This window comes from Jaculus jaculus, chromosome 8, assembly GCF_020740685.1.
Source record: "Jaculus jaculus isolate mJacJac1 chromosome 8, mJacJac1.mat.Y.cur, whole genome shotgun sequence".
Classification (NCBI taxonomy): domain Eukaryota; kingdom Metazoa; phylum Chordata; class Mammalia; order Rodentia; family Dipodidae; genus Jaculus; species Jaculus jaculus.
In genome coordinates, this window is record NC_059109.1 from 82098708 (window position 1) to 82125945 (window position 27238).

At 42.1% G+C, this 27238-nt stretch overlaps 1 protein-coding gene across 9 annotated transcripts in view; it reads left to right on the forward strand.

Annotated features, from left to right (window-relative positions):
* Ptpra (protein tyrosine phosphatase receptor type A) overlaps positions 1-27238 on the forward strand; it is a 185949-nt gene that overhangs the window by 120987 nt on the left and 37724 nt on the right. For all 9 annotated transcript variants that reach the window (XM_045156280.1, XM_045156279.1, XM_045156281.1 and 6 more), the window contains 5 exons: positions 1775-1859; positions 3110-3183; positions 3327-3463; positions 21860-21950; positions 24256-24332. In XM_045156280.1, coding sequence (XP_045012215.1) covers positions 1775-1859; positions 3110-3183; positions 3327-3463; positions 21860-21950; positions 24256-24332 — 464 coding nt within the window. The remainder of the gene's footprint in view (positions 1-1774; positions 1860-3109; positions 3184-3326; positions 3464-21859; positions 21951-24255; positions 24333-27238) is intronic.

The following is a 27238-nucleotide window of genomic DNA, read 5'->3' on the forward strand; positions in this document are numbered from 1 at the left end:
GGTAAGTTGGATCTCAGGAAATGGCTCAGTGAGTAAAGAGCACCTACCACTCAAGCATGATGGCCTGAAATGCCCTGAGTTCACTTTGCCATCACCCACATAAACAGTTCGGTGTGGCTATGCACATCTGTAACCTCAGTCTTGTGGGGAGCTGAAATCAGAGAATTGTTGGGGCTCACTGGTCAGCTAGTCTGCCTGAAAAGTGGCAGCTCTAGGTTCTTTGAGAGAGACTGTGATAGAGGAAGACACACACAACAATAATGGACATAGTCCAGCGCCACATGATAGGATTTATATGGGAAACATCTCCTCCCAAATGGCAAAGATAAATTCAAGTTGGTTGTATAGTTTGTGATGTGGTATCCTGACCTTATCAGTTGCATGAAAAGTAGGATGAGGTACTGAGCTAGGCCTTGTGGAATGGAGGGAAGACTTTAGGAATCCCAAGCCAGATTTTGTTGGGTTCTGGATAAATACAACTGAGGTTCCAGGATGTGGGAAGAGGTAGAAGGGAGCAGGGAGTATCCAGCATTTTTTTAAAAAATATTTTATTTATTCTTTTGCAAACAGAGAGAGCAAGTAAGAAAGATACCAGGGTCTATAGCCACTGTAAACGAACTCCAGACGCATGTGCCACTTTGTACATCTGGCTTTATGTGGGTACTAGAGAATCAAACTCTGGCTGTCAGGCTTTGGAAACAAGTTCCTTTAATGATTGAGAGATCTCTCCAGCCCTCTAGCAGTTTTTGACAGAGTGTGCCTATCAATCTAATAGTCTTTTTGTTTTAATTAAGAACCATTGTCCCTAGCCAGGAGTGGCGACACACGCCTTTAATCCCAGCACTGGTGAGGTAGAGGTCAGAGGATTGCCATGAGTTCAAGGCCACCCTGAGACTACATAGTGAGTTCCAGGTCAGTCTAAACTAGAGTGAGACTCTACATTTAAAAAAAAGAAAAAATGGGCTGGAGAGATGGCTTAGCGGTTAAGCGCTTGCCTGTGAAGCCTAAGGACCCCAGTTCGAGGCTCGGTTCCCCAGGTCCCACGTTAGCCAGATGCACAAGGGGGCGCACGCGTCTGGAGTTCGTTTGCAGAGGCTGGAAGCCCTGGCGCGCCCATTCTCTCTCTCTCCCTCTATCTGTCTTTCTCTCTGTGTCTGTCGCTCTCAAATAAATAAATAAAAATTTAAAAAAAGAAAAAAAAGAACCATTGTCCCCATGCTACGATGAAATCACTTGGGTTTGGGTTTATGGTAGGACTTTTTTTTTCCTCCCTCTCCCATTTTTCTGTAGATGGAGCCCATTGAGGCTGGAGGAGAAAGTACAGTGTTGACCCTACGTTCTCAGCTTCCGTCACAATTGGATCTTTTAGCCTCTTAAGATTTCAGTGCTTTGTATGTTAAGCTTTTGGCTCAAAGAGTATAGCAATGAATGGATCTGTTTTCAAAAAGCTTTTATTGCAATGCAAGGTATCAGAATAAATGAACGTCTGGTATGCTTGAAGTGATGTGAACCATACCTCACCCCCTGACCCAGTTGCCCTGAGGTAGCAAGAGGAGGTCCTCTTTTTTGATGTGATTGCTCTTTTGCACTCTTTTCCACTTTCACTCTCTCGTTCTCTTGCTGTCTCTTATATGTACATATTATTCACATCCTTCCATGTATAGAAGCATTGAGTGAGCCCTTCTCCCTCTCATAAGTATGTTTCTTTCAGCTTCCAACTTGAGCCCTCCATTGCACAACACAGTAATGACCTGTTCTTTTCTCTTGGTTTCAGATGAGACTCCAATTATCGCAGTGATGGTGGCCCTGTCCTCTCTGCTAGTGATTGTGTTTATTATCATAGTTCTTTACATGTTAAGGTGCGTAAGCTAATGTTTCTTCATCTCTTAGATTATTTTAATATCACTGTATCTCAGCAAGCCCACATAGTCCAGATGACAGTAGGCTAAGGACAATGAATAAGATGCAGTGACTCATGATAATGCTAAGATTAAATACCACTCAGAAATTTTCTACATAGTTCCAAATAGGCTTCTTAAGTCCTAGTCTCTCCTCTTTGCTTTACCTATCCAAGCCCAGTCTCCCAGTTCCCAGTTCAGCTTGAAGTCCAGAGTAGTGGTTTAGAGGTAGAAGGAAAAAACTATGTTTTGTTAGTGAGTCATGTTTCAATACCTTTAACTCTAGTCCTGTTGAAGCAACACACTAAAAGGGACTACATACACAACAAAACCCTATTGTTATTTCTAGTTTAGGTTTTGTCCCACAACCCTTCCAGGACCCTGGTGTACTGGGCTGACCTTCCAGAAGCCTATAGGCATTATCCCCTCAAATGATGAGCAGAAGCAAGGAATGAAGGTGGTTCTGTTCTCTTCCTGCTGAAGCTACTGCCCTGATTGCCTAAAATTAACTGCCTTATCTTTGGCTTAACCTCCTCGGTTGTGGAAAAATTAAGGAAGGGGAACCTTTTTTGCCCCCTCAGTTTGTCATGTGTCTTCATCAGATCTGTGCTTATTAAGTCTGGAACTTCCATCCATGGCTTCCAGCTGCACTGATGAACTATCAGGATTTTGTTGTGGTGGTTTTTTTTTTTATTTTTTATTTTTGGTTTTTTGAAGTAGGGTCTCACTCTAGTCTCAGGGTAGCCTCAAACTCATGACAATCTTCCTATCGCTGCCTCTCACATGTTGAGATTAAAGGTGTGCATCACTAGCCCAGCCAGGACTTTTGTTTCATAATGATCTTGTCTCCTCCCTTTGTATTCCCCTATCCTTCATCCATTTAGTATGGCTATGCTCTCAGGTGAGTTCTAGAACTGGAACTGGTTGTTACAGAAAAGCCATACAAGCTAGAGTACACCCATGGTGCTTCCAGAGGGTACCACAAATAAGCAAGTGTCCTGAATTAACAGAACTGCCTGATTATGTGACAAACTGCCTGATTATGTGACAAAGGAGATTTAGAAAGGATGAATTGATAACAGGAATACAAGGCCAAAGATAGGTCTCTGCTGTCTGTATACCTAGTTTCAGCTGGCACACCCTGGTGCTCTAGTGGTTAGGATTCAATGCTCTCTATACCTAGTTTTTCATTGCAAGCATTTTCTCATCAGATTTAAGAAATACAAGCAAGCTGGGAGCCATTCCAATTCTTTCCGCTTATCAAATGGCCGCACTGAGGATGTAGGTAAGGCGTGGGGAAACCTCGGGGAAAAAAAAAACAAGAAATTAGGATTTCCCACATTAAAAAAAGGGGGGCTATTCCTTACATCTCCAAAAAAGACTGTATACTCAGGGCACCTGACTGATCTCCCCCTTTGTACACTGCAGAGCCCCAAAGCGTTCCACTTCTGGCCAGGTCCCCAAGCACCAACAGAAAGTACCCACCCCTGCCTGTGGACAAACTGGAAGAGGAGATTAACCGAAGAATGGCTGATGACAATAAGCTCTTCAGAGAGGAATTCAACGTGAGTTCTTGATGAGGCTGTCGTGTCAGTAAAGAGGAAGGGAGACCTAAGATCTGGCCTTTGGGTCATGAGGTTTCTAATGGCTAATAGATGAGAAATTTTTTATCAAGTTTACCTCACTCCCTTCCTGTGTGATCATGAATAAGAACATTAAAAAAAACAATGGCTCCACCTACCTCATCTTTCAACAATCCATTAATTTAACATCATCACATCTATTTTTGTTGGGGGGGGGTATTTTGCCTTAAAGTCTCAAGAGAAAACTCCATGATGGCAGGGGCAAACAATGGCATAAGCAGAGGGTGGACATGACTTCCTGGCCAACATCAGGTGGATAATAACAACAGGAGAGTTTGCCAAACACTGGCAAGAGGAACATAGCTATAATACCCATAAACCCACCCCCAACAATACACAACTTCCAGGAAGCATTAATTCCCAAATCTCCATCAGCTAGGAACCTAGCATTCAGAACACCTAAGTCTATGGGGGACACATGAATCAAACCACTGCATTCTGCCTCTGGCCCCCATAAACTAATAATCATACTTGATGTGAAATGAAATGCATTCATCCAACTTTAAATGTCCCCATAGTGTTTTATCAGTCTCAATGATCTTCAAACATACCCATAGTCCAATGTCTTTTAACTAAGCCACAATACCAAAAATAAAAATAATAATAATGGTACAGGATAAATATTCACATTGCAAAAGATAGCACTGGGCATAGCAAAGAAATATTTAACCAGTACAAGATTTAAACAGGACAATCATGAAACTGTAGCTCCAAGTCCAACAACTCTAGTCAGTACAGAAGCTCCAAGTCTGATAATTCTAACCAGATGATAGAGTTCCAATTCTTCCCCTCCAGCTAGGCTACTTATAGTCCCAAGAAACTTCATCCGGTGCCAACAGCCCTCCTTGGCTGCCATCTCATAGTCCTGGTATCTTCTCTGGGTCTCCAACTACAACCCACAGTTCATCCTCATGGCTCCATCAGGTCTTCATGCAGGTAATCTAACAAGCCTGCTTCACACTACCCATGGCCATTTCCAAGAAACAAAACCATGTTGAAAATTCAGTGACCCTCTCTTTCCTGCATTTGTTATATTCCATAATACTGGGTGGCCTGCCCATTTGTTAATCCAGGGGGGAATAAAGCCAACTTTGAAGAACAAGATACTCCTTCAGCATTCAGACCCCTTCAAAAGACTTTCTTCCTGTTGTTCAAATGCAGATCAGCTGGCCCAATCTCAGTGGTTGTAATCTCTGAAACAATTACAGCTGAACAGGTAGAAGTTTTGGCCAAAAGATTTCATTTCTGTGCCATATCCCTTTGCTTACACCAGTCCATTTCTATGCAATGCAGTCCTGCACGGGTTCTCAGGACAAGGGCATAACAGCAAGCCTCTCACACAAATTGCTTGTAGCCCAGTCCCTACAAAGTTCTTTCTCACCCTCATAAGCCAAACCACAGTACCTAGTTCTTACTGCATTCAGGTCTTTCAACTCTGACCCACACTGCACTTACAGCATTGCAAGGTGTCTCTTAGGCCAAGATTTCAAAACCTTCCACATTCCTTCCTCAAAAATCACCTCCAGGGCTGGAGAGATGCTTAGCAGTTAAGGCACTTGCCTGCAAAGTCAAAGGACCCAGGTTCAACACCCACATAAGCCAGATGCACAAAGGGGTGTATGCATGTGGAGCTCATTTGCAGTGGCTGGAGGCCCTGGCGTACCCATTCTCTCTCTCACTACCTGCCTATTAATGTATCTCTCTCTCTCAAATAAAAAATTAAAAATAAGGTATTTTAAAATTTAAAAACCAAATCAGCTCCAAATGACCAAAAGCCACATGGTCAGGTGTCTAGCAGCAATGATCCCACTTCTCAGTACCAGTTTTACTGTTGCAGTCAGGTTCAGTTTGCTGGCAGAAAACACCAAATAGCTTGTGGAGGAAAGGGTTATAGACTCAAGAGAAAGTTCCATGATGACAGGGGAAAACAGTGGCATGAGCAGAGAGTGAACATCGCCTCCTGGCCAACATTAAATGGACAGTGGCAACAGGAGAGTGTGCCCTATCGTCATATGTGTTAACTTTGATACCTACAAGCATCTAAAGTGTGCCAGGTAAAAAAGGAAAGGAGAGGAAATAAGACCAGCTAGGGATATAGTGCACAACTTCCTTGAAGAAGCAAGGTCAGTGAAGAAATTCCAGGTACTAGAAATAGCAGGAGCAAATTCTCAGACCTAAAGGAAAGGCATATTCCAAAAATTAAAGGACTATGTGGGACCAAGGAGCAGGGAGTAATAGGCAAAACAGAATGCTAAGCCAGACCAGTGATGGCAGAGATTGTCATGAGAGAAGTAGAAATGCATGAAGGAGCCAGATTTGTACTTCAGAGAGATGATTCTGGTTACTGTATGGAGAATAGCCCAAAAGATCCCCGAATAGTTGCAGGGAATACTCTTAGGGGCTACAGAAATTGTTAAGACCAGAAGAGCTGGTAGATTTACCTGAAATACTAAGGATTAAAGAAAATGGAGTTGGGGACAGAGAGGAGTAGTTCCACAATTGACCGGTTCATCAACTGGGGAGGGCATTACCAAACTGTTGGCCTCCTTCACCCTTTTCCAGTGTGTCATGTACCAGCTTTGTCTCATCAATGGGCTTCTTCCTTATACCAAAATGGCTGCCTCCATTCTAGGCATGTAGTGGAAAAGGATGACAGTTAAGGTGTTGTTTCTTGGTTTGGGACTTGTGTTTGTTGTTGTTGTTTTGTTTTTATTTTATTTTATTTTATTTTATTTAGGTGTTTTTTGTTTGTTTGTTTGTTTGTTTTTTGGTTTTTCAAGGTAGGGTCTCACTCTAGCCCAGGCTGACCTGGAATTCACTATGTAGTCTCAGGGTGGCCTCAAACTCACAGCAATCCTCCTATCTCAGCCTTCCGAGTGCTGGAATTAAAGGTATGCACTACCACACCTGGTCTGTTAAGCTTTTAGAGATTTTCCTTGTCACATGTTTCTTCTTAAACCAGTCAAGAGCAAGGAAAAAATAGGGTCACTACAGTTGATTGAGGCCAATCCAGATTATTTCTGAATCTAGGCAGACAGCCCCACACAGTGGGAATATGGGAAGCAAAAGATAAAGATGGGTATATCACTACTCATATCTACTCCTCAACCAGAGATCTTAGGGTCAGATTTGAATCACTAGAAAATCAGTAGCTTCAATACAGAGAATAGATAGAAGGGAAGAAAGACTTGAAGCCTGAGGCAAGAGTTAACAGAGTAGCTTAGACTTTGGGTATATAATACGCATTGTTGTTTGAAGATACTAACTGCATCCTACAAGACAGTTTCCCTACCTCTGTGTATGTGGTAGGCATTGTAATCTGTAATACCAATGCTTCTGGGTAATGAAGTATGTGATCCTATTGGCATACTTTTCTGTGAATTGAGTTCTTGTTTAGAGGTAATATTTCCAGAGATCCCATGATAAAGCATTCGTTCCACTAAATCCCTGAGGAAGGTGGTATTCCTAGAGGTGTGAAAGATACATTGAGATTAATATTATGATGATAGCCACTGGCTGTGTGCCATGGCCTTCATGTCCATGAGCTTACCAGGTCAGACCTGGAGTAGCCTGGTTTGTCCCCTTATCATTGAGCTTTTCATTATGATTCTCCTGTTCAGCCTTACTGTGGACATTGGAGTTCCACTGAAACTGCCAGAACCAATTTTGTCCTTGACTAGATTAGCTAGAGAATTTTCTGTTTTCAGATCACTCAATACATAGATCAAGGAAGGATACCAGCATGTGTATGCTTTCTTTAAAATCCAAAGTGGCCCAGCAGTACTTGATGATAGGGCAAGTAGCAGACACTTGTATGTTCTGTATGTTGAAGAAGGTACCCTGATATGCTGCAGGCCTTTGACCTTGAGAAAATTTAGCTTATGTAACAAGTCCATGTGGTTTCATTTTTATGTCTAGCATGTATATATCTAAGGTACATAACTTCTAGCCCTTCGCTTGGTATCATGAGCATGGTTTCCAGAGTAATGCCCTGTGAAACAGAATCTTGCTGAACTGAATCATAGCAAGATGGGTCAGGATTATTTATCACTGAGACAGCTCTACTCATGAGAGAGGGAAAGAGCTTCAAGAACATCTACTTACCCCATGATTAGGGTAATTAAAGGTGGTCCAGGCTATGTCAGGAAGATTCCAGGTGATCAGGGCTCTGTGTTAGGAAAGCAGCTGTGCAGCTCCAACTTTAACCAATTAGCTTCCTGGGTTCTAAAACAGCTGGGATTACAAGCATGCACCATCACCCCAGCTTCCATGGACTGTTGGAGACCATCAGTCTTTGTTGTTAGACTGTTTGGTGTTTCTTCCTCTTCTCCACCCCACCCATTGGGATAACATCTTATTATGTTTCCCAGACTGCATCCTACTCCTGGTTTCACAAAGTCCTCCTGCCTTAGCCTCTCAGGTAGTCTGTACTAGAGTGGTGTTCTGCTACACCTGGATTCCCTGACAACTTTCAAGTGTTTTGTATGTAGCACTTAAGATCTCTCTTTATCTGGGGATTTAACCTTTGGTAAAGAGAGATCCCTACTCCAGGAGCTTGCTTTTGCTCTTTCTGTAACAATCTTTATCCAGTGAATTAGGGAATTAGTGTGGGCATTCTGCTGCTTTATAAGTATCTACTAATGTAATGCCAATTCTTCCAAAACTTCTTCCTTCATCTGCCTACAAAGGTTCTATCGTAAGTAACATATAGTGCTATTGTGAATTCCCAGATATTAGTTAACTCAAGACCAAAAACCAGTAGTCCATAAAGGATGTATTTCTCTTTATATAGTGCACAGTTACTACAGGAAACTTGATGCAAATTCTTAAAAGAGAAGATGTGAAGAGAGAGTCATGGTGTGTGAGTGTTGATGTACTCAGGCAGAGTTCTTCCTCATAGGTATCAGACCTCTGCCTTACTAAAGGGATAAAATGGCCAAGCTTATGTATTAGATAGGAAAGGGCTCCTTCTCCCTTTAGTAGGACCCCTGAACTAAGCTGATCCCATTTCCATATCATTCTGAAAGATTCCAGTGTGTTCCTAACCATTCCATACCCTGCACCAAGGGCCATGCTATAGATCCCACTGGGTATATAGTGATAGTATCAGTAGAAAAGTTGAGCCTCATAAGGCTCATGTAACACTCTGATCTCCTTTGCTTGTTCTTGGCTTAAAAAATAAGAAGCTAGGGCTAGAGGGATTCCTTAGAAGTTTAAGGCGCTGACCTGAAAAGCCAAAGGACCAAGGTTCAATTCCCCAGGGCCCACATAAGCCAGATACACAAGGTGGCACATGCTTCTGGAGTTCATTTGCAGCAGCTGAAGGCCCTGGCATGCCCTTTCTCTCTGTGTGTGTGCCTCCCTCCCTCTCTATCTCCCTCTCTCTCAATTCCAGGTCAGCCTGAGCTAGAGTGAGAGCCTACCTCGAAAAAATAATCCAGGCATGATGGTGCACACCTTTAATGCCAGCACTTAGGAGGCAGAGGTAGGAGGATCACAGTGAATTCCAGGTTAGCCTGGGCTAGAGTGAAACCCTATCTCAGAAAACCATAAATAAAACAAAGAAGTAGTAGTTACCAGGTATGCTGGCACATGCCTTTAGTCCTAGGACTCAGGAGGCTGAGGTGGTAGGATCACTGAGAGTTCAAGGCCAGCTTGGACTACAGAGTGAGTTATGGGGTCAGCCTGTACTAGAGTGAGACCCTCTCTTGGCGGGGAGGGGGCTATCCATTATTTTGAATGTGTCAGATTTAAAAAATTTTAAAGATGAATATTAAGGATGGGCAGGAGACTGGAGAGATGGCTTAGCATATAAGGAGTTTGCCTGCAAAGCCACAGGGCCCAGGCTTGATTCCCCAGGACCCACTTAAGCGAGATGCACAAGGGGGTACACATGTCTGGAGTTCATTTGCAGCAGCTAGAGGCCCTGGCACACACATTTGCGTTTGCTCTCTCTCTCTTTCTCCCTCTCTCTCTCTCTTGCTTGCTCAAATAAAAAATAAAATATTTGGGGTTGGATAGATGGCTCAGCAGTTAAGACATTTGTCAGTAAAGCGAAAGGACCCAGGTTTGATTCCCCAGGACCCACATAAGGCAAATGAACAAGGTAGTACATGCATCTGCAATTTGTTTAGAGACTGGGCTTAGCAATTAAGGCACATGCCTGTGAAGCCTGAGGACCCAGGTTCGATTCTCCAGGTTCCACGTAAGCCAGATGCACATGGTGGCACATGTGTCTGGAGTTTGTTTTCAGTGGCTAGAGGCCCTGGCACACCCATTATCTCTCTCTCTCTCTCTCTCTTATCTGTCTCAAGTAAATAAATAAATATCTTTTAAAAATAAAATAAATTTTGGGGGGTTGGAGAGATGGCTTAGCAGTTAAACACTTGCCTGTGAAGCCTAAGGACCCCGGTTTGAGGCTCAATTCCCCAGATGCACAAGGGGGCGCACGCGTCTGGAGTTCCTTTGCAGTGGCTGGAAGCCCTGGCATGCTCATTCATTCCCTCTCTCTCTCTTCCTTTCCCTCTCCTCCTCCTCCTCCTCTCTGTCTGTCACTCTCAAATAAATAAAAATAAAATAATTTTTTAATTAAAAATCAAGTATGGGCAGAAGTAGAGGATTTACTTAGGGTCATTTAAATTGGTATAGAATAGGAAGAATGATTTGGCAGTGTCAATCAAAATTTAGCCAAGGGAGCTAGGTATGGTGCATACACCTTTAATCCCAGCACTCTGGAGGCAGAGGTAGGAGAATCCCCATGAGTTTGAGGCCATTCTGAGACTACATAGTGAATTCCATGTCATCTTGGACTAGAGTGAGACCCTACCAAAGAAAAAAAAAAAAAAAGATACATGGGGAAAAAGGGGGGGCACTGAAGAGATGGTTTAGCGTTTAAGGCACTTGCCTGCAAAGCTAAAAAAATAAATTGCCATAATACATGTGGAATGAAAGTTCTCCCTCTTTTTTTTTTTTTTTAAAGAATACATTATTTATTTGAGAGAAAAAATGGGGGGAGAGAGAATGGGCACACCAAGGCTTTCAGGCCCTACAAACAAATTCAAGACACTTTGCTCCCTTGTACATGTGGCTAACGTGGGTCCTTTGGCTTTGCAGGCAAACGCCTTAACCATGAAGCCATCCCTCCAGCCTGTGTTTTCCCTCTTTTAAACTGTTCCAGGAAAAATTTGTGGTCAGGCGTGTTACCACTGTTCAGGAAAGAAACTGGCTCACACAGTGAAAACTAGTTGAAAGAACAATGGGCATAGGACTGGACAACTCTTTTTAGATATTTGAGAAGTTGAAAAGAGACTATAGCATTTCTGTGACTCCCCACCATGACTGGAAATTCCAGGCTGTAGCTTTCATCTTAGAGTTACTAACTGAATGCCTTATTTGCTAGCATTTGTCTTAGGTGGAAGTATTGAATTGTTCATAGAAACACTTCAGAAAGGGAATGGAGGGATGACTTAGTGATTAAGGCACTTGCCTGCAAAGCCAAAGGACCCAGGTTTGATTCCCCAGGACCCACGTAAGCCAGATGCACAAAGTGACACATGTATCTGGAGGTTCTCTGCAGTGGCTGGAGGCCTTAGCACACCCATTCTCTCTCTCTCATTTTTTTCTTTTAAATTAAGGAAAAAAAGAAACATTTCAGAAAGCCTCTAACTCATTTCACTAAACCATGCTCAAGGTATAAAAAGAAAAAAGTAGTCTGGTAAGGTGGTTCATGCCTTTAATACCAGCCCTCAGAAGTCTGAGGAGAGGAGGAATGCCATGAGTTTGAGGCCAGCCTGGGGCTACTGAGTGAGTTCCAGGTCAGCCTGGGCTAGAGTAAAGTCTTACCTCAAAAAAAAAAAAAAAAAAAAGGCAAAAATAGTTAGAAAGAAAGGCTGGGCATGGTGACACATGCCTATGCCTTTAATGCCAGCACTGAGGAGGCAGAGGTAGGAAGATCACTGTGAGTTCAAGGCCAGCCTGGGCTAGAGTGAGACCCTACCTCAAAAAATAAATTAATAAAAGATGAAAGGAGGAAAAGAAGGAAAGAAGTAGAACCATGAGATAACCAGAATCTGTGCATGTTAAGCCTGACCAGCCTGGGACTACAGAATATGTTCCAGGTCAGCTGGTCTAGAGCAAGACCCTACCTCAAAAAAAAAAAAAAAAAAAAAAGCCAGACGTGGTGGCACATGCCTTTAATCCCAGCACCCAGGAGGCAGAGGTAAGAGAATCACTGTTAAGTTTGAGGCCACCCTGCGACGACATAGTAAATTCCAGGTCAGCCTGGACTAAAATGAGACCCTACCTTGAAAAAAAGAAGAGCCAAAAATCCTGTAGAAATTAGTAAGAATTGTGACAAGAAGAGGCTGGGGTATTCAATTTTGCTGTATTTTATAAGAGGCAAAGAGAAAGCACCAGCTCTTATGTTAGTTTATACTACTTTAGATCAAGGAAAACACAAATAAGATGCTCTAAGAGCTACCTTGGAAGGTATTAAATTTTCCAGCATTACAGAATGTTTAGGTACTAGTGATTATTAGGTGAGATTATTTGAAAGGGAATTTATATGTAAAAGTGAGTGAGATTCAGTATGTTTAGGAGGTCCCCAGCAAGAAGCAAGAAAAGAAATGAAAAATGTAAAGATTGTAAAGCCAGAGATAAAATGTGCATCTTTTTCTAGGAGAATATTATCTTTAAAAAAATCAGGCTCAGAAAATAAATTATCAGATACGAAATCACCATAAACAAAATCTGATAATATTTTAATATGCCATGCACAATAGTATCCAAAATATAAGATAGTACCTAAGAATAAATGAAAAAAATATTTACAAAATGTTCAGAGATGCCAGGCAGGGTGGCGCATGCCTTTAATCCCTATACTCAGGAGGTAGAGATAGGTGGATCACTGTGAGTTTGAGGCAACCCTGAGACTACATAGTGAATTCTAGGTCAGCCTGGGATACAGGGCAAGACCCTATGTCGAAAAACAAAACAAAACAAAAATCTTCAGAGAAAATTATAAAAACATTAGAGGACATTAAAAGAAAATAGATGAAGAAACAGAATCAATGGATTTCTAGGAGGCTCACTACTGTAAAGATGTCAGTGCTCCTCAAACTGATTGATAACATAGATTCAATGCAATTCCAATAAAAATCCCAACAGGTGTTTTTGTGGAACTTGACAAGCTGATTCTAAAATTTATATGGAGGAGAAAAGATCCAAGAATAGCCAAGACATTCCTGAAGAAGAACAAGGTGAGGAGAACTGCTTTACCAGCTATAATGAGTTATTATGAAAGTTAGTAATTGAGACAGTGATATATTGGCTATATATTGGGTAGACAGATTGACCAGCAGAATAAAATAGCCCAAGAGGCAATCTCATGTATAAATGGAAGCCTATTTATCACAGAAATGCTATTGTCCTTTTGGTTGTGGAAAGAATGGCCTTTACAATAAATAGTGCTTGGACAATTGGAAAACACTATGAGAGTAAATAAAATGGAGTATTTGTCTCATTGTAGACACAAACATCTATTCCATCTGGTTTAAATACTCAATTTTAAGGAGGGACCTATAGAATATAAATATAATAATATAGGAAAATTAAAAAGGAGGCTAGAGGGCTGGACAGATGGCTTAGTGGTTAAGTGCTTGCCTGTGAAGCCTGAGGACCTGAGTTCGAGGCTCAACTCCCCAGAACCCACGTTAGCCAGATGCACAAGTGGGTGTACACGTCTGGAGTTCGTTTGCAGTGGCTAGAGGCCCTGGTGTGCCCATTCTCTCTATCTGCCTCTTTGTCTCTCTGTGTGTCGCTCTCAAATATATAAAAATAAATTAAAAGAGGGGGGACTAGAGAGATGGCTCAGCAATTAAGGCACTTGTCTGTGAAGCCTAAGGAACCAGGTTTGATTCCCTAGGATCCTTGTAAACCAGATGTACAAGGTGGTATATGCATCTGGAGTTCATTTGCAGTGGCTGGAGGCACTAGCATGCTCATTCTCTCCCTCTTCCCCTCCCTCCCCTCTCTCTCTGCCTTTCTCTCAAATAAACTATTTAAAATATATATACATATGACAATCTACTTACAACCTCACAGTAGAAAAGGATTTAAGCCTTAAAGTGTTGATGAAGGGAAAGACTGAATTTGACTACAAAGCCTGATGGCCTGGGTTCAGTTACTCCAGTACCCAAGTAATACCAGATGCACAAACTGACACATGTGTCTATTGCAGTGGCAGGAGGCCCTGGACTCACCCATACTTCCTCTGTCTGCTTCTTTCTTTCTTAAATAAATTTTTTAAAAAACATTAAAATTTTTAAAAATAACAGAAACAATCCAGTGCAACAGTGAAGAAACTGCTAGACCTAGGTACTTTGTAGAAGAGGAAACCCTTCTGACCAGTAAAATGTAAAAAGATGATGAACAACATTAGTTCTTGGAGAAATGTCAGTTTCAAGTCTGACAGTAGCAAATGTAAATGAAGACACATCACGGGAACCTAATGTGAATATAAGTTGGCACAACTACATTGGGAAATAATTTGACATTTTTTAACAAAGTTAAACATGCTCATATCCAAAATTTTTGCACATGTTCATGAAAGACATAAATTCATGCTCAGAACAGACCTGTAAACAACCTAGATATTCATCGTCATAGAACAGAAAGAACTCAGACATCAGACATCACTTACACAAAATAATTTGAATGAGTCTTAAGAAAATAAAATCAGGAGCTGGCATGGTGGCACACACCTTTAATCTCAGCAATTAGGAGGCAGAGGTAGGAGGACTGCTATGAGTTCGAGGCCACCCTGAGACTACATAGTGAATTTCAGGTCAGCCTGGGCTAGAATGAGACTCTACCTAGAAAAACGCCAAAAAAATAATAAAGTCAGGCTGGGCATGGTGATCCATGCCTATAATCGTAGCACTCAGGAGGCAGATATAGGAGGATTCCTGTGAGTATAAGGCCAGCCTGGGACTACAGAATGAATTCCAGGTCAGCCTGGGCTAGAGTGAGACCCTACCTTGGGTCAAGGGGGTGAACATAATGTCATGCAAATAAAAGCAAGTTAACACTCCCCCCCCCCCCCCAGGCACAGTCTCACTGTAGCCCAGGGTGACCTAGATCTCACTCTGTAGTTTCAGGCTGGTCTTCAACTCATGGCAAACCTCCTACCACTGCCTCCCAAGTGCTGGGATGAAAGATGTACACCACCACACTGCCATGTTACCACTTTATTATGATTCCATTTTCATCCCAAAATAGACTAAGCAATAATAATGCAATAGGGGCTAGAAAGATGGCTCATAGGTTAAAGGTGCTTGCTTGTAAAGCATGCCAACCAGGGTTCATTTCCCCAGTACCCATATAAAGCCAGATGCACAAAGTGATGTATGCATCTGGAGTCCATTAGCAGTGGCAAGAGAACCTGGGTAGCCCATCTCTTCCCCCCCTTCTCCCTCCCTCCCTCTTCAAATAAATAATAAATTATAGCAAGGTAGTAATAAACAAAATATCAAGTTTACCTGTGAAAGGTGATCACAGAGATTGGGCCAGGCATGATGGTGCATGCCTTTAATCCCAGCATGGAGTAGAAGTACCCTGCAACCTAGGCTAAGTAATTTATCATTTTAAAAAACATGTCAGCTGGGTATGGTGGTGCATGCCTTTAATCTTAGCACTTGGAAGGCAGAGATGGGAGGATCGCTGTGAGTTCAAGGCCAGCCGGAGACGACATAGTGAATTCCAGATCAGCCTGGGCTAGAGCAAGACTCTATCTTGTGGGGGGAGGGGCAGAGAGAGAGAAAGAGAGAGAGAGAGAGTATACAAAAGGAATAAAGGAACCCAAGGATGATAGATACTTAGAAAACAATTGTAACTGACTTGGTTTTTGTTTACTTGTTTTGGTTTTTCAAGGTAGACTCTGACTCTAGCTCAGACTGACCTCGAATTCACTATGTAGTCTTAGGGTGGCCTCCAACTCACAGGGGTCCTCCTATCTCTGCCTCCCAAGTGCTGAGATTAAAGGCATGTGCCACCATACCCAGCTGACATGTTTTTAAAAATGATAAATTACTTAGCCTAGGTTGCAGGGTAAGGTTTGAGTGACAGCTTAAATAGTCTTTGATGCCACCTAGTGTTTCTAGAGAATTGAACATATTCTAGGCTTCTAGTTCTGCTACTCCTGTCTTAAACTCTGTTAGCTGTTTGTTATTGTTTCTTTTGGGGGGGGGTTGTTTGGTTTGGTTTGGTTTTTTGAGGTAGGGTCTTGCTGTATTCCAGGCTGATCTAGAATTCACTATGTAGTCTCAGGGTGGCCTTGAACTCACACCAATCCCTATACCTCTGCCTCCCAAGTTCTGGGACTAAAGGTGTGCACTCCCCCCTCCCCATCTAGGTCTCACTGTTGCCCAGGCTGACCTGGAACTCAATCTTTAGTACCAGGCTAGCCTCAAACTCACATCCTGAGTGCTATGTTTTCCTCTTAATTTAATTCCATGTTGTTTGTTAAACATTGGTTCCTGTTTCTTCTAAACTTTCCTCTTAGGAGCCTTGGCCCCACTTGAAGAGTTAATTTTTCTTTATCCTGACAGGGCAGTGCTGATAGGACTATGAAGTAGTGATCTGTACCCTTCCTTATACTTCCCTATGAAAGATTGTTTTCTCTTTTTTTTTTTTCAGTTGTTTTGAATTTAATTTTTTTTCACACTTTTTTTTTTTTTTTTTTTTTTTTTTGGTTTTTCAAAGTAAGGGTCTCACTCTAGCCCAGGCTGACCTGGAATTCACTATGGAGTCTCAGGGTGGCCTCGAACTCAACGTCAGTCCTCCTACCTGTGCCACCCAAGAGCTAGGATTAAAGGTGTGTGCCAACACACCCAGCTTAAATTTTATTTTTTATTGATAGCTTCCATAATTATAGACAGTAAACCATGGTAATTCTCTCCCCCCCCCCATTTTCCCTTTGCAACTCTACTCTCCATTATTCTCCTTCCCCCTCTCAATCAGTCTCTCTTTAATTTTCATGTCATCATTTTTTCCTCCTATTATGATAGTCATATGTAGGTAGTGTCAGGCACTGTGAGGTCATGGATATCGAGGCCATTTTGTGTCTGGAGGAACATGTTGTAATTCTTTCCGCCGCCTCTTCCACAGTGGACCCTGAGCCTTGAATGGTGTGATAGAGACGTTTCAGTGCTGAGCACTCCTCTGTCACTTCATCTCAGCACTGTGGTGCTGTAATCAGAAGGCAGATGTGTGCACCACCTTGTGTGCATGTGAGATTTTGTGTATGCATCACCTTGTGCATCTCGAGTATGTGGAATCAAGGGAGTCAAACATGGATCCTTAGGCTTCACTGGCAAGTGCCTAAACTGCTAAGCCATCTCTCCAGCCCTACAATCCTTTTTTTAATGCCAGGTCAAAAAAGAAATCTGTATTCCAAGGGCAATGGGACATCTGACTAACTCACAGGTTTCTCTCTCAAGCCTTTAGAACCCTGCCTCCCCCCAAGATTCTTCATTGCCATATTTCCATGACCCCAATCAGAAGTAGATTAAGACTGATATCATTGCCCTCTTCCCTCTAACAGCAGTTAAGAGTGTCTTCTCAAGAGAGGGAGTCAGGTAGCTTTGTTAGGTAGTTTAGGGTGACTGGACCACCGAAAATAAAAAGTGGAAATAAGCCAGGTGTGATGATGCATGACTTTAATCCCAGCACTCAGGAGGCAGAGATAGGAGGCTCGCTGTGGGTTTGAGGCCACCCTGAGGTTACATTGTGAATTCCAGATCAGTCTGGACTAGAGTGAGACCCTACCTTGAAAAAAAAAAAAAAGTAGAAATGTCCTTAAGTTTGCCCTTGTAATCTCCACTTTACTAGATAACAGAGAAGGGTCTCTCCTCTCCTTATGTGAAAGGAATTACCTAACTATGTTTTTCCATAAACAATTTGAGCTTCTCCCTGGGAGGAAGTTCCCATTTCCTAGTATCGAAATCTGATCATGGCAATGTGGTCAGTTAAGTTTAGCCCCAAAATTTGGTGTCATGGCTGGTCCCTTACTAAGCCTCCTGAGTCCACACCAGTCACCTGAGCTAAAGTTAAAGCCCACCACAATAAGGTTATAATTGATCCTTACTAAGTGGGCAAGCCTTCTTTATTTATTTATTTGACTGAGATAGTGAGAGAGAGAAATGGGTGTGCCAGTGCCTCTAGCCACTTAAAATGAACTCCAGACGCATGCACCTCCTTGTCCATCTGGGGAATCGAACCTGGGTCCTTTGACTTTGCAGGCAAGTGCCTTAACCACCAGCCATCCCTCCAGCCCAAACCTTCTGTTTTAGATTGGTACCTCCTTAATTTCTAGTTCCCTGCCCCAGTAAATGCCCCCCCATCTCAGCCCTACTGGGGTGATATGGGTAGATGGAACTCTTTCCCCTACTTCCATGTATACTTCCTAGCCCCTCCTAGTAAAAGCTCTCTGTACTTTTCTTTTTCAATGATTAAATGTAATAATGATTTTTTAAAATTTATCCCTTTTTATTTTTATTTTTATAATATTTTTGTTTATTTTATTTATTTGAGAGTGACAGAGAAAGAGGCAGAGAGCAAGAGAGAGAATGGGTGTGCCAGGGTCTCCAGCCACTGCAGACAAACTCCAGTCGCATGTGCCCCCTTGTGCATCTGGCTAACGTGGGTCCTGGGGAATCAAGCCTCGAACCGGGGTCCTTAGGCTTCACAGGCAAGCGCTTAACCGCTAAGTCATCTCTCCAGCCCTTATTTTTATTTTTGTTTGTTTTTTTGTGTTTTGAGGTAGGGTTTTACTCTAGTCCAAGCTGACCTGGAATTCACAATGTAATCACAGGGTGCCCTTGAACTCATGTTGATCCTCCTACCTCTGCCTCCCAAGTGCTGAGATTAAAGGTGTGCGCCAGCCACCACACCCAGCTTTTTTTGGATTTTTGAGGTAGGGTCTCACTTTAACCCAGGCTAACCTAGAATTCATGATGTAGTCTCAGGGTGGCCTCGAACTCATGGCAATTCTCCTACCTCTGCCTCCCCATACCCAGCTCTAAAAAAGTTCATCCTTTACATAACAATGCCCTTAATCTAAATTTTCTGATACCTTAATAGAATTCTAGGCCACTTATTAATTTTAACCACCATCCAAGTTTATTATGGTATGTAATTATATGTTTACTTGCATTATTAGTTTAATGTCTTCCCACAAGTCTGTATTGTACATGGGGGCAAGAACTGGGTATATGTTTTACTTACCACTGTTGCTATTACCAAGCATAATTGCTATATAGTATGTATATTTTAAAAGAATGAATGAAAAGTAATACACAAACTACAATGTACTTAACTGTTCCTCTGATGCCGAATACTCAGGTTTTCTCAGTTTGGGACATTCTAAATGAGTTAACACAGACATTTTTGTTTTCTTAGAGTAGATTCTAAGAAGTGGAGTTGTTGGGCTGGTGAGATGGCTTAGCGGTTAAGCGCTTGCCTGTGAAGCCTAAGGACCCCGGTTCAAGGCTCGGTTCCCCAGGTCCCACGTTAGCCAGATGCACAAGGGGGCGCACGCGTCTGGAGTTCGTTTGCAGAGGCTGGAAGCCCTGGCGCGCCCATTCTCTCTCTCTCCCTCTATCTGTCTTTCTCTCTGTGTCTGTCTCTCTCAAATAAATAAATAAAAAAAAATTTGAAAAAAAAAAAAGAAGTGGAGTTGTTAAGTTTGTCCAGACAGAGTCTCATTTTAGCTTGGCTAACCTTGAACTTACTCTGAAACCCCAGGCTAGCTTCAAACTCACAGCTTTCTTCTATGTCTGGCTATTTTTTTACAACTCATGAAACATTACTTATCAGAAAGATTGTCCTAATTGGGATGCTAAACTAGTTACTGTTTTGCTTTCTTAGTTTTGAATATATGGAATATATAAGAGGAGACTAGCTCAAATAAAATTTAGCACCTCACTTTCATAAAATTGATATTTTGAATGCCAATTTATCTTATTAATTTTTCTTTCTTTTTTTTTTTCTTTTTGGTTTCTCAAGGTAGGATCTTACTCTGGCTCAGGCTGACCTGGAATTCACTAGTCTCAGGGTGGCCTCAATCTGACGGCAATCCTCCTACCTCTGGCTCCCGAATGCTGGGATTAAAGGCATGTGCCACCATGCCCAGCTTTCTTATTAATTTCTTATGTGGCAGGTATTACTATCTCAGTGTTGAAGATAAGGAAATACAGGCTTTCAAAGTTAACAGATTTGCTTAAATTCATACAACCAGGCTTCTGATGTCATGACACATTATGCTTGCCTACATTACTTCTTATGCTAGCCAAGTTGCATTTTTTCTAAAACCGTTATGTATTCAATGTCACCTCTTCTAGCTACTCTGCTTCCCAATTATGTCTGTGTGAATGTCTGGTACTATGTACCAGTCCTTGCTTCCTTGCCATATAATGTTAAAGGCTGGATACCATCCCTATCTGACAGACTGTCTAAGGGCCTAAAGAGAGCCTAAATTAGCTTCTATCAAGAGTGGTTCACTCAGAGTTACATCTCATAGTTGCATGGTGGTTAATGAGATGGAACTTAATTTTGGGGGTTCAAACATAAACCCCAAGCTGGGCGTGGTAGTGCATGCCTTTAATCACAGCACTCGGGATGCAGAGGTAGTTGGGTCACCGTGTGTTTGAGGCGACACTGAGACTACATAGTGAATTCCAGGTCAGCTTGGATCAGGTGAGACCCTACCTCAAAATGCAACAAATAAACAAAAACACAAACCCCAAACCCGAGCTTGTGTCAGCTTTACCAAAGAACTGACACAAAGAAAGAGTAAGAAGGATTATTTTAGTAAAGTATTACATTTTATTCCATCAAGTCCAGAAACTAAAAGGTGAGGAGTGGGTACATCCACATGATCTAAGGACCAATATGAAAGTCCACAGAACTAGGAAAAAAACCATGAAAAAAAAAAATAAAAGAGGCTTTAAAAATAAGTCAATTTAAAAAAAAAGTCAATAAAGGGCTGGAGAGATGGTCTAGCAGTTAAGGCACTTGCCTGCAAAGCTCAAGGACCCAGGTTCGATTCCCCAGAACCCACGTAAACCAGATACACAATGGGGTGCACACGTCTGGAGTTTGTTTGCAGTGGCTGGAGGCCCTGGCATGCCCATTATCTCTCTCTCCCTGCCTATTTCTGTATCTCTCAGAGAAATAAAAATAAAGTATTTTTTAAAAAATAAGTCAACAAGCCAGGTGTGATGGAGTATGTCTTTATTAATCCCACCACTTGGGAGGCTGAGGTAGGAGGACCACTGTGGGTTCAAGGCCACCCTGAGACTATGTAGTTAATTCCAGGTCAGCCTGGACCAGAGTGGGCCTACCTAGAAAAGAAAAAAAAAAAAAGTAAGTCAACAACACATCATTCCTTCCCACATTAACAGCAGTCAAGCTGTCAGGGTGGGAAGGACAAAATCTTACTGGTGGAAACCTTGAGTGCTGGGAGATGAACAGCAAAGGAGCTTAAAAAAAAGGGGGGGGAACCTCATGAGCAGCCAGGTTTTTTATCCTGGGTCCAGGGCTGAATCCAGAAGTCAGCACACCTGGGTGCAGTATCCAGAAGGGGCCAGCCCGAACTCTGCGCAGAACTGAGTAATTCCAGCTCTGAAGCAGCTGCTGTAGGCAGCAGGGTGAATGTGATGTTAAGCAGCCACCATTTGTTATGTCTATTTGGTGAGCAGAATTAAGATTCATATTTCTTCTATGGGCCTTCCTGTCTGACTGCCTCTCTCCAGTGCTACCTATCTCCCTCTAAGTGAGCTGTTTTTCATGATAGCCCCCTTTCAATTTACAGGACTAGTCTATTTTGGCCCAGCATTATACCAGACCCTACCAAAATGCTCATATAAAGAACATTAAGGCCGGGTGTGGTGATGCAGTCCTTTAATCTCCCAGCACTTGGGAGGCAGAGGTAGGAGGATCGCTATGAGTTCAAGGCCACCCTGAGACTACACAGTGAATTCCAGGTCAGCCTGGGCTAGAGTGAGACCCTACTTCAGGAAAAAAAAAAAAAAAAAAAGCATTCTTCCCTTTGGGGAAGTTCTTGAGGATTTAGCAGCTATTTAGGAAAAGGTAGATTCTCTATGTTGGGCCACAGATATTCAACTGGATCTGTCCTCTATTCCCTGTCTTCTCAGAAAAACACAGAACTAACTTGTTGCCCAGCCAGAGTTTGGTGAAGCGGATTTCATGTTTGAGGTTTATCCCTATTAATAACTCCCCTAATTTCTCTTAACCTTTCAGGCTCTTCCTGCTTGTCCTATACAGGCCACCTGTGAGGCTGCCTCCAAAGAGGAAAATAAGGAAAAAAATCGATACGTAAACATCTTGCCTTGTGAGTATTTACTGATTTTCTTGGGATGCGATATGAAACTATATTTCTGGCTAGATTTTCTGAGGATGGAAAGAATCTTGCATCTGGTCATAGGAAGGCAATTAAAAGAACAGGGTCAGGGCTTGGTGGGTGCTGAAAGAGCTTTTATGGCGCCCCAAATAACCCCACAAAGTCAGTTGGAGTGGTGTAACACAGTTTTTGTTGGAGGCCAAGAAGACAGACCAGGTAGGAAGGAGGTTGTGTGGTTTTGTTTTACAGTGCTTATTGAAAGATACTGAGATGCAGAATTCTCTGTAACTCTTTCCCAAAATTAAATCACTGCTGATCAGTTATTTAACAAGTATTTTTCTAGGCCAATAGTGTCTAGAATTTTTTTTTCATATTTATGCTTTATATTGGCTTTAAAAAAAGTCACGCTTTTAAATTTTTTATAGCTTGGGGTACTTATATGTAATTTGTCCATAAATCAGCATATATCAGATATTGCTGTGCAGATTATATGGTGAGACTAAAAAAAGACACTTAAATGTTATTTGTGTATGTATATTCACAGATGTAGTCTTTCCTTTTTTCTTTTCCTTTTTCTTTGTTTTTTGTTGTTGTTTTGTTTTGGTGGTGTCTCCATCTAGCCCAGGCTGACCTGGAATTCACTATGTAGTCTCAGCACTGGCCTCAAACTCAACAGCAATCCTTCTACCTCTGCCTCCCAAGTGCTGGGATTAAAGGCATGCGCTACTACATATGGCCTTTAAAAATATAATGGAGGGCTGGAGAGATGGCTTAGTGGTTAAGCGCTTACCTGTGAAGCCTAAGGACCCCGGTTCGAGGCTCGATTCCCCAGGACCCACATTAGCCAGATGCAGAAAGGGGCACAGGCGTCTCTCTCTTTCTCTCTCTCTCTCTGCCTCTTTCTCTGTTGCTTTCAAATGAATAAATAAAAAATATATATATAATGGAATATTATTTTTTCTTTTAACTATTTTTTAAATTGTATGTATTTATTTGAGGGGGGAGACAGAGAGAATAGGTATACCAGGGCCTCTAGCCACTGCAAATGAACTCCAGATGTATGTGTTACCTTGTGCATTTGACTTTACATGGGTATTGGAAAATCGAACATGGGTCCTATGGCTTTGCAGGCAAGCACCTCAACTGCTGAGTTCAGCCCAACTTTTTTTGGGGGGGTCTTTCAAGATAGGTTTTCTCTACACCAAACTGACCCAGAATTTACTATGTAGTTTCAGGGTGGTCTTGAACTCACAGTGATCCTCCTCCTGTGCCTCCTGAGTGCTGGCCACCACTCCTGGCCAAACAATTTGCTTTTAACATAAATTATCAGTTCATCTTTCAAGGAATACATTCTTTTTTATTGACGGTTTAGTATTCCATATTATAAATATACATAGATATATAATGTCCTAATAAGAGTTGAGGTATTTGCAAATTTGGGATATTAATAATAGCATTGGAAGGCTGGGTATGGTGGCACACACTTACAATCTTAGCACATAGGAGGCTGGGGCCAGAGGATTGTCACAAATTCAAAGGCAGCCTGGGCTACCTTAAAATTTCCTCGCTAGAAAGAATGTAAGAGTCAAAGGAAGGGTAGGACTCCTTACAACATGCTCCCTCCAGATATAAAATGGCCTGGATATCCATGACCTCATAGTGCCTGACACTACCTACACAACACCATAAGAGGAGGAAAAGAGACTGATTGAGATGGGGAAGGGGTATAATGGAGAATGGAATTTCAAAGGGGCAAGTGGGGTGAGGGAGGGTATCACCATGAGGCATTTTTTTATAATCATGGAAGTTGTTAATAAAAAAATTTTTTTTTAATTTCCCCGCTAGCCTATACTACAAAGTTGTACTTTGTCTCAGAAACCTGAAGAATTGCACTGGAGTGACATCTTTATACATACACATCTAGTGCACACAGGCATAGATAACTCAGCTAGCCTGGTTACATCAGAAACAGTAAGAAACAAGATTTGATTTACTGAGGGCTGGAGAGATGGCGTAGCGGTTAAGCGCTTGCCTGTGAAGCCTAAGGACCCCGGTTCGAGGCTCGGTTCCCCAGGTCCCACGTTAGCCAGATGCACAAGGGGGCGCACGTGTCTGGAGTTCGTTTGCAGAGGCTGGAAGCCCTGGCGCGCCCATTCTCTCTCTCTCCCTCTATCTGTCTTTCTCTCTGTGTCTGTTGCTCTCAAATAAATAAATTAAAAAAAAAAAAAAGATTTGATTTACTGAAATAATAGTTCCTTGTTGCTTTGTTTTTTTTTTGTTTGTTTGTTTGTTTTAGATGACCACTCTAGAGTCCACCTGTCACCTGTTGAAGGGGTTCCAGATTCTGATTACATCAATGCTTCATTCATCAATGTAAGGAATTCATTCTTTCCTTTGTTATCCCCATGAAGAGCTGTAGGCTACCTTCTGTTGCTCCTTTCCAACTGTGTTAGGAGGGAGGAATATTGCCATCACAAGTTTTCTCTAATAAGTCTCTCCTTTCTTAAAATATTTTTTACTTACTTATTTGAGAGAGAGCATGGGATTACCAGGTCTTCTTGCTGCTGCAAATGAATTCCAAATGCATGTGCTACCTTGTGTATTTGGCTTCACTTGGGTTACAAAGGTTACAGGCCAGCAGGCTTTGTGAACAAGCACCTTTAATTGCTGAGCCATCCCCCCAACACATAAGTCTCTTAAGTGACTAAAGGTTTTTTGTTGTTGTTATTGTTGTTTTCAAGTAAGGTCTCACTCTAGCACAGATTAACCTGGAATTCACTGTAGAGTCCCAGGCTGCCCTTGAACTCACTGTAATCCTCCTACCTCTGTCTCTCTCATTCAAATGCTGGGATTAAAGGCATATCCCACCACACCCATCTTAAGTGACTAAGTCTTTTTTTTTTTCTTTAAGATCATTTCAGTAGTTTAAAATACATTCTTTTGTTTATACTTTCATCATTCCCAAAGGTTTCCCATGCATAAACTGAATCTAGATGTATATTTCTATGTGAATTAATGGACCCTCTTTTTTTAAATTTATTTATTTATTCATTTATTTGAGAGTGACAGACACAGAGAGAAAGACAGATAGAGGGAGAGAGAGGGAATGGGCGCGCCGGGGCTTCCAGCCTCTGCAAACGAACTCCAGACGCGTGCGCCCCCTTGTGCATCTGGGTAACGTGGGACCAGGGGAACCGAGCCTCAAACCGGGGTCCTTAGGCTTCACAGGCAAGCGCTTAACCGCTAAGCCATCTCTCCAGCCCTGGACCCTCTTTTTTAAAGTATTTATTTGAAAGAGAGAAGGAGGGAGGGAGAGAGGGAGGGACGGAGAGGATCGGCACACCAGGGCCTTTAGTCATGCAAGCAAACTCCATTCGCATGTGCCACCTTGTACATCTGGTCTACATGGATTCAGGGGGATCAAACCTGAGGCCTTAGGCTTCACAGGCAGTCACCTTAACTGCTAAGCTATCTCTCCAGCCCTGAAACCTTTTTTGAGCTTTTTCAAATGCTGCAAACAAAAATAAGCTTTGTTCTCAACAGTAAAAATAAAGGAGAACAGGACATGACAACCTGACACCAAGTAAATCTGGTTAGTCATGTCTTCATGAGCCAAAGCCTGAGGATGGGAAGCAGTCCCAGATACTATGAAAGGCAGTCCTGCAAAATGGAGTCTGTACTTCGAGGAACACAAAGATTATCTAGATGAAACAAATCCATCATCACAGTTGGCAAGTAAACTTGCAGCCTTGTCTTAGGAGGAAGAACCTCCTCACTTACCTTTAGATTTCTAAGGGCATGTAAGGCCTTTCAAAGTGTGTCTTTTACTGGTAGGATATAGCTTACTCCTACAATTATCTGGGATTATTCAGCCTTCAGAATACTTTAGGGCTGGCTTTCTACTTTTTTGCGGCAAGCCCAACAGACTGGCCTTTTTTTCTTTTTTTTTAATGAAAGAGGGAGAATTGGTGTGCCAGGGCCTCTAGCCACTGTAATCAAACTCCAGACACCTGTACCACCTTGCACTCTTGTATCACCTGAAGAGTCCAACATGGGTCCTTAGGTTTCACAGGCAAGCACCTTAACCACTAAGCCATCTCTCAGGCCCCAACATTTCTTTTAAGCTTTTCATGGTCCACATTTACAATGAGAATGTCATTGACTTTTTATGAAGCAGAAATGTGATGTGCTTAACATGTTCTTAAGAGCTTACCAGGTTTTTGTTTTTGTTTTTTTGGGTTGTTTGTTTGTTTGTTTTTATTTACTTGAGAGCAACACACAGAGAGAGAAAGGCAGATAGGTAGCCAATGGGCGTGCCAGGGCCTCCAGCCACTACAAATGAACTCCAGACTCATGCGCCCCTTGTGCATCTGACTAGCATGTGTCCTGGAGAATCAAGCCTCAAACCAGGGTCCTTAGGCTTCACAGGCAAGCCATCTTTCCAGCCCTTTTTTTGTGTTTTCTTTTTTGTTGTTGTTTGTTTGAGTGGTTGGTTTTTTGTGGTAGGGTTTCACTCTAGCTCAGGCTGACCTGACATTCACTGTGTCTCAGGGTGGCCTTGAACCTCAAGGGCAATACTCCTACTTCCACCTGAGTGCTGGGATTAAAGACGTGTGCTACCAGGCCCAGAAAGAGCTTACCAGTTTAAATTATAATTGTCCTTTACAACTTAAGCAGAATTCAACATCCTCAATTAAGGTTGTCTTAGTTTTCATCCTTTAATGATTGAAAACATTTGCTGAAACTTAACTTCCTATTCATTGCTGATTGTAAATGCTTTCTCTTTATGTGTTGGGAAGCACCTTTTCTTTGCTCTTGTTTGGACTAGAATCAGAAATGACTTCTTAGATTTAGGTCCCTTCTTTTCTTTTTGGTTTGGTTTTTGTTTGGGTTTTTTTATTTTTATTTTATTTTATTTTAATTTAATTTTTTGAGGAAGGGTCTCAAGCCAGCTGCTGACCTGGAACTCACTCTGTAGTCCCAGGCTGGCCTCAAACTCACAGTGATCTTCCACCTCTGTCTCTCCAAGTGCTGGGATTAAAAGTGTGCCCTACATGTCTGGCTACATGGTCACCTTGGTGTGACCTGGAATCCTAACAAGGAAGCCTTCTCCATTGTCCATCTTACTGTCTTCAGAGTGCTTAAAGAGATTGATTCGCAGTCCTTAAGTCAGGTTGATACAGGATTTGGGGGTTCCAGGTGAGTCCCCAAACTTACGAGCCCCAACTTTGGGCCCTTATCATATTAACACAAAACTGACAAAAAATGAACTCCAAGGC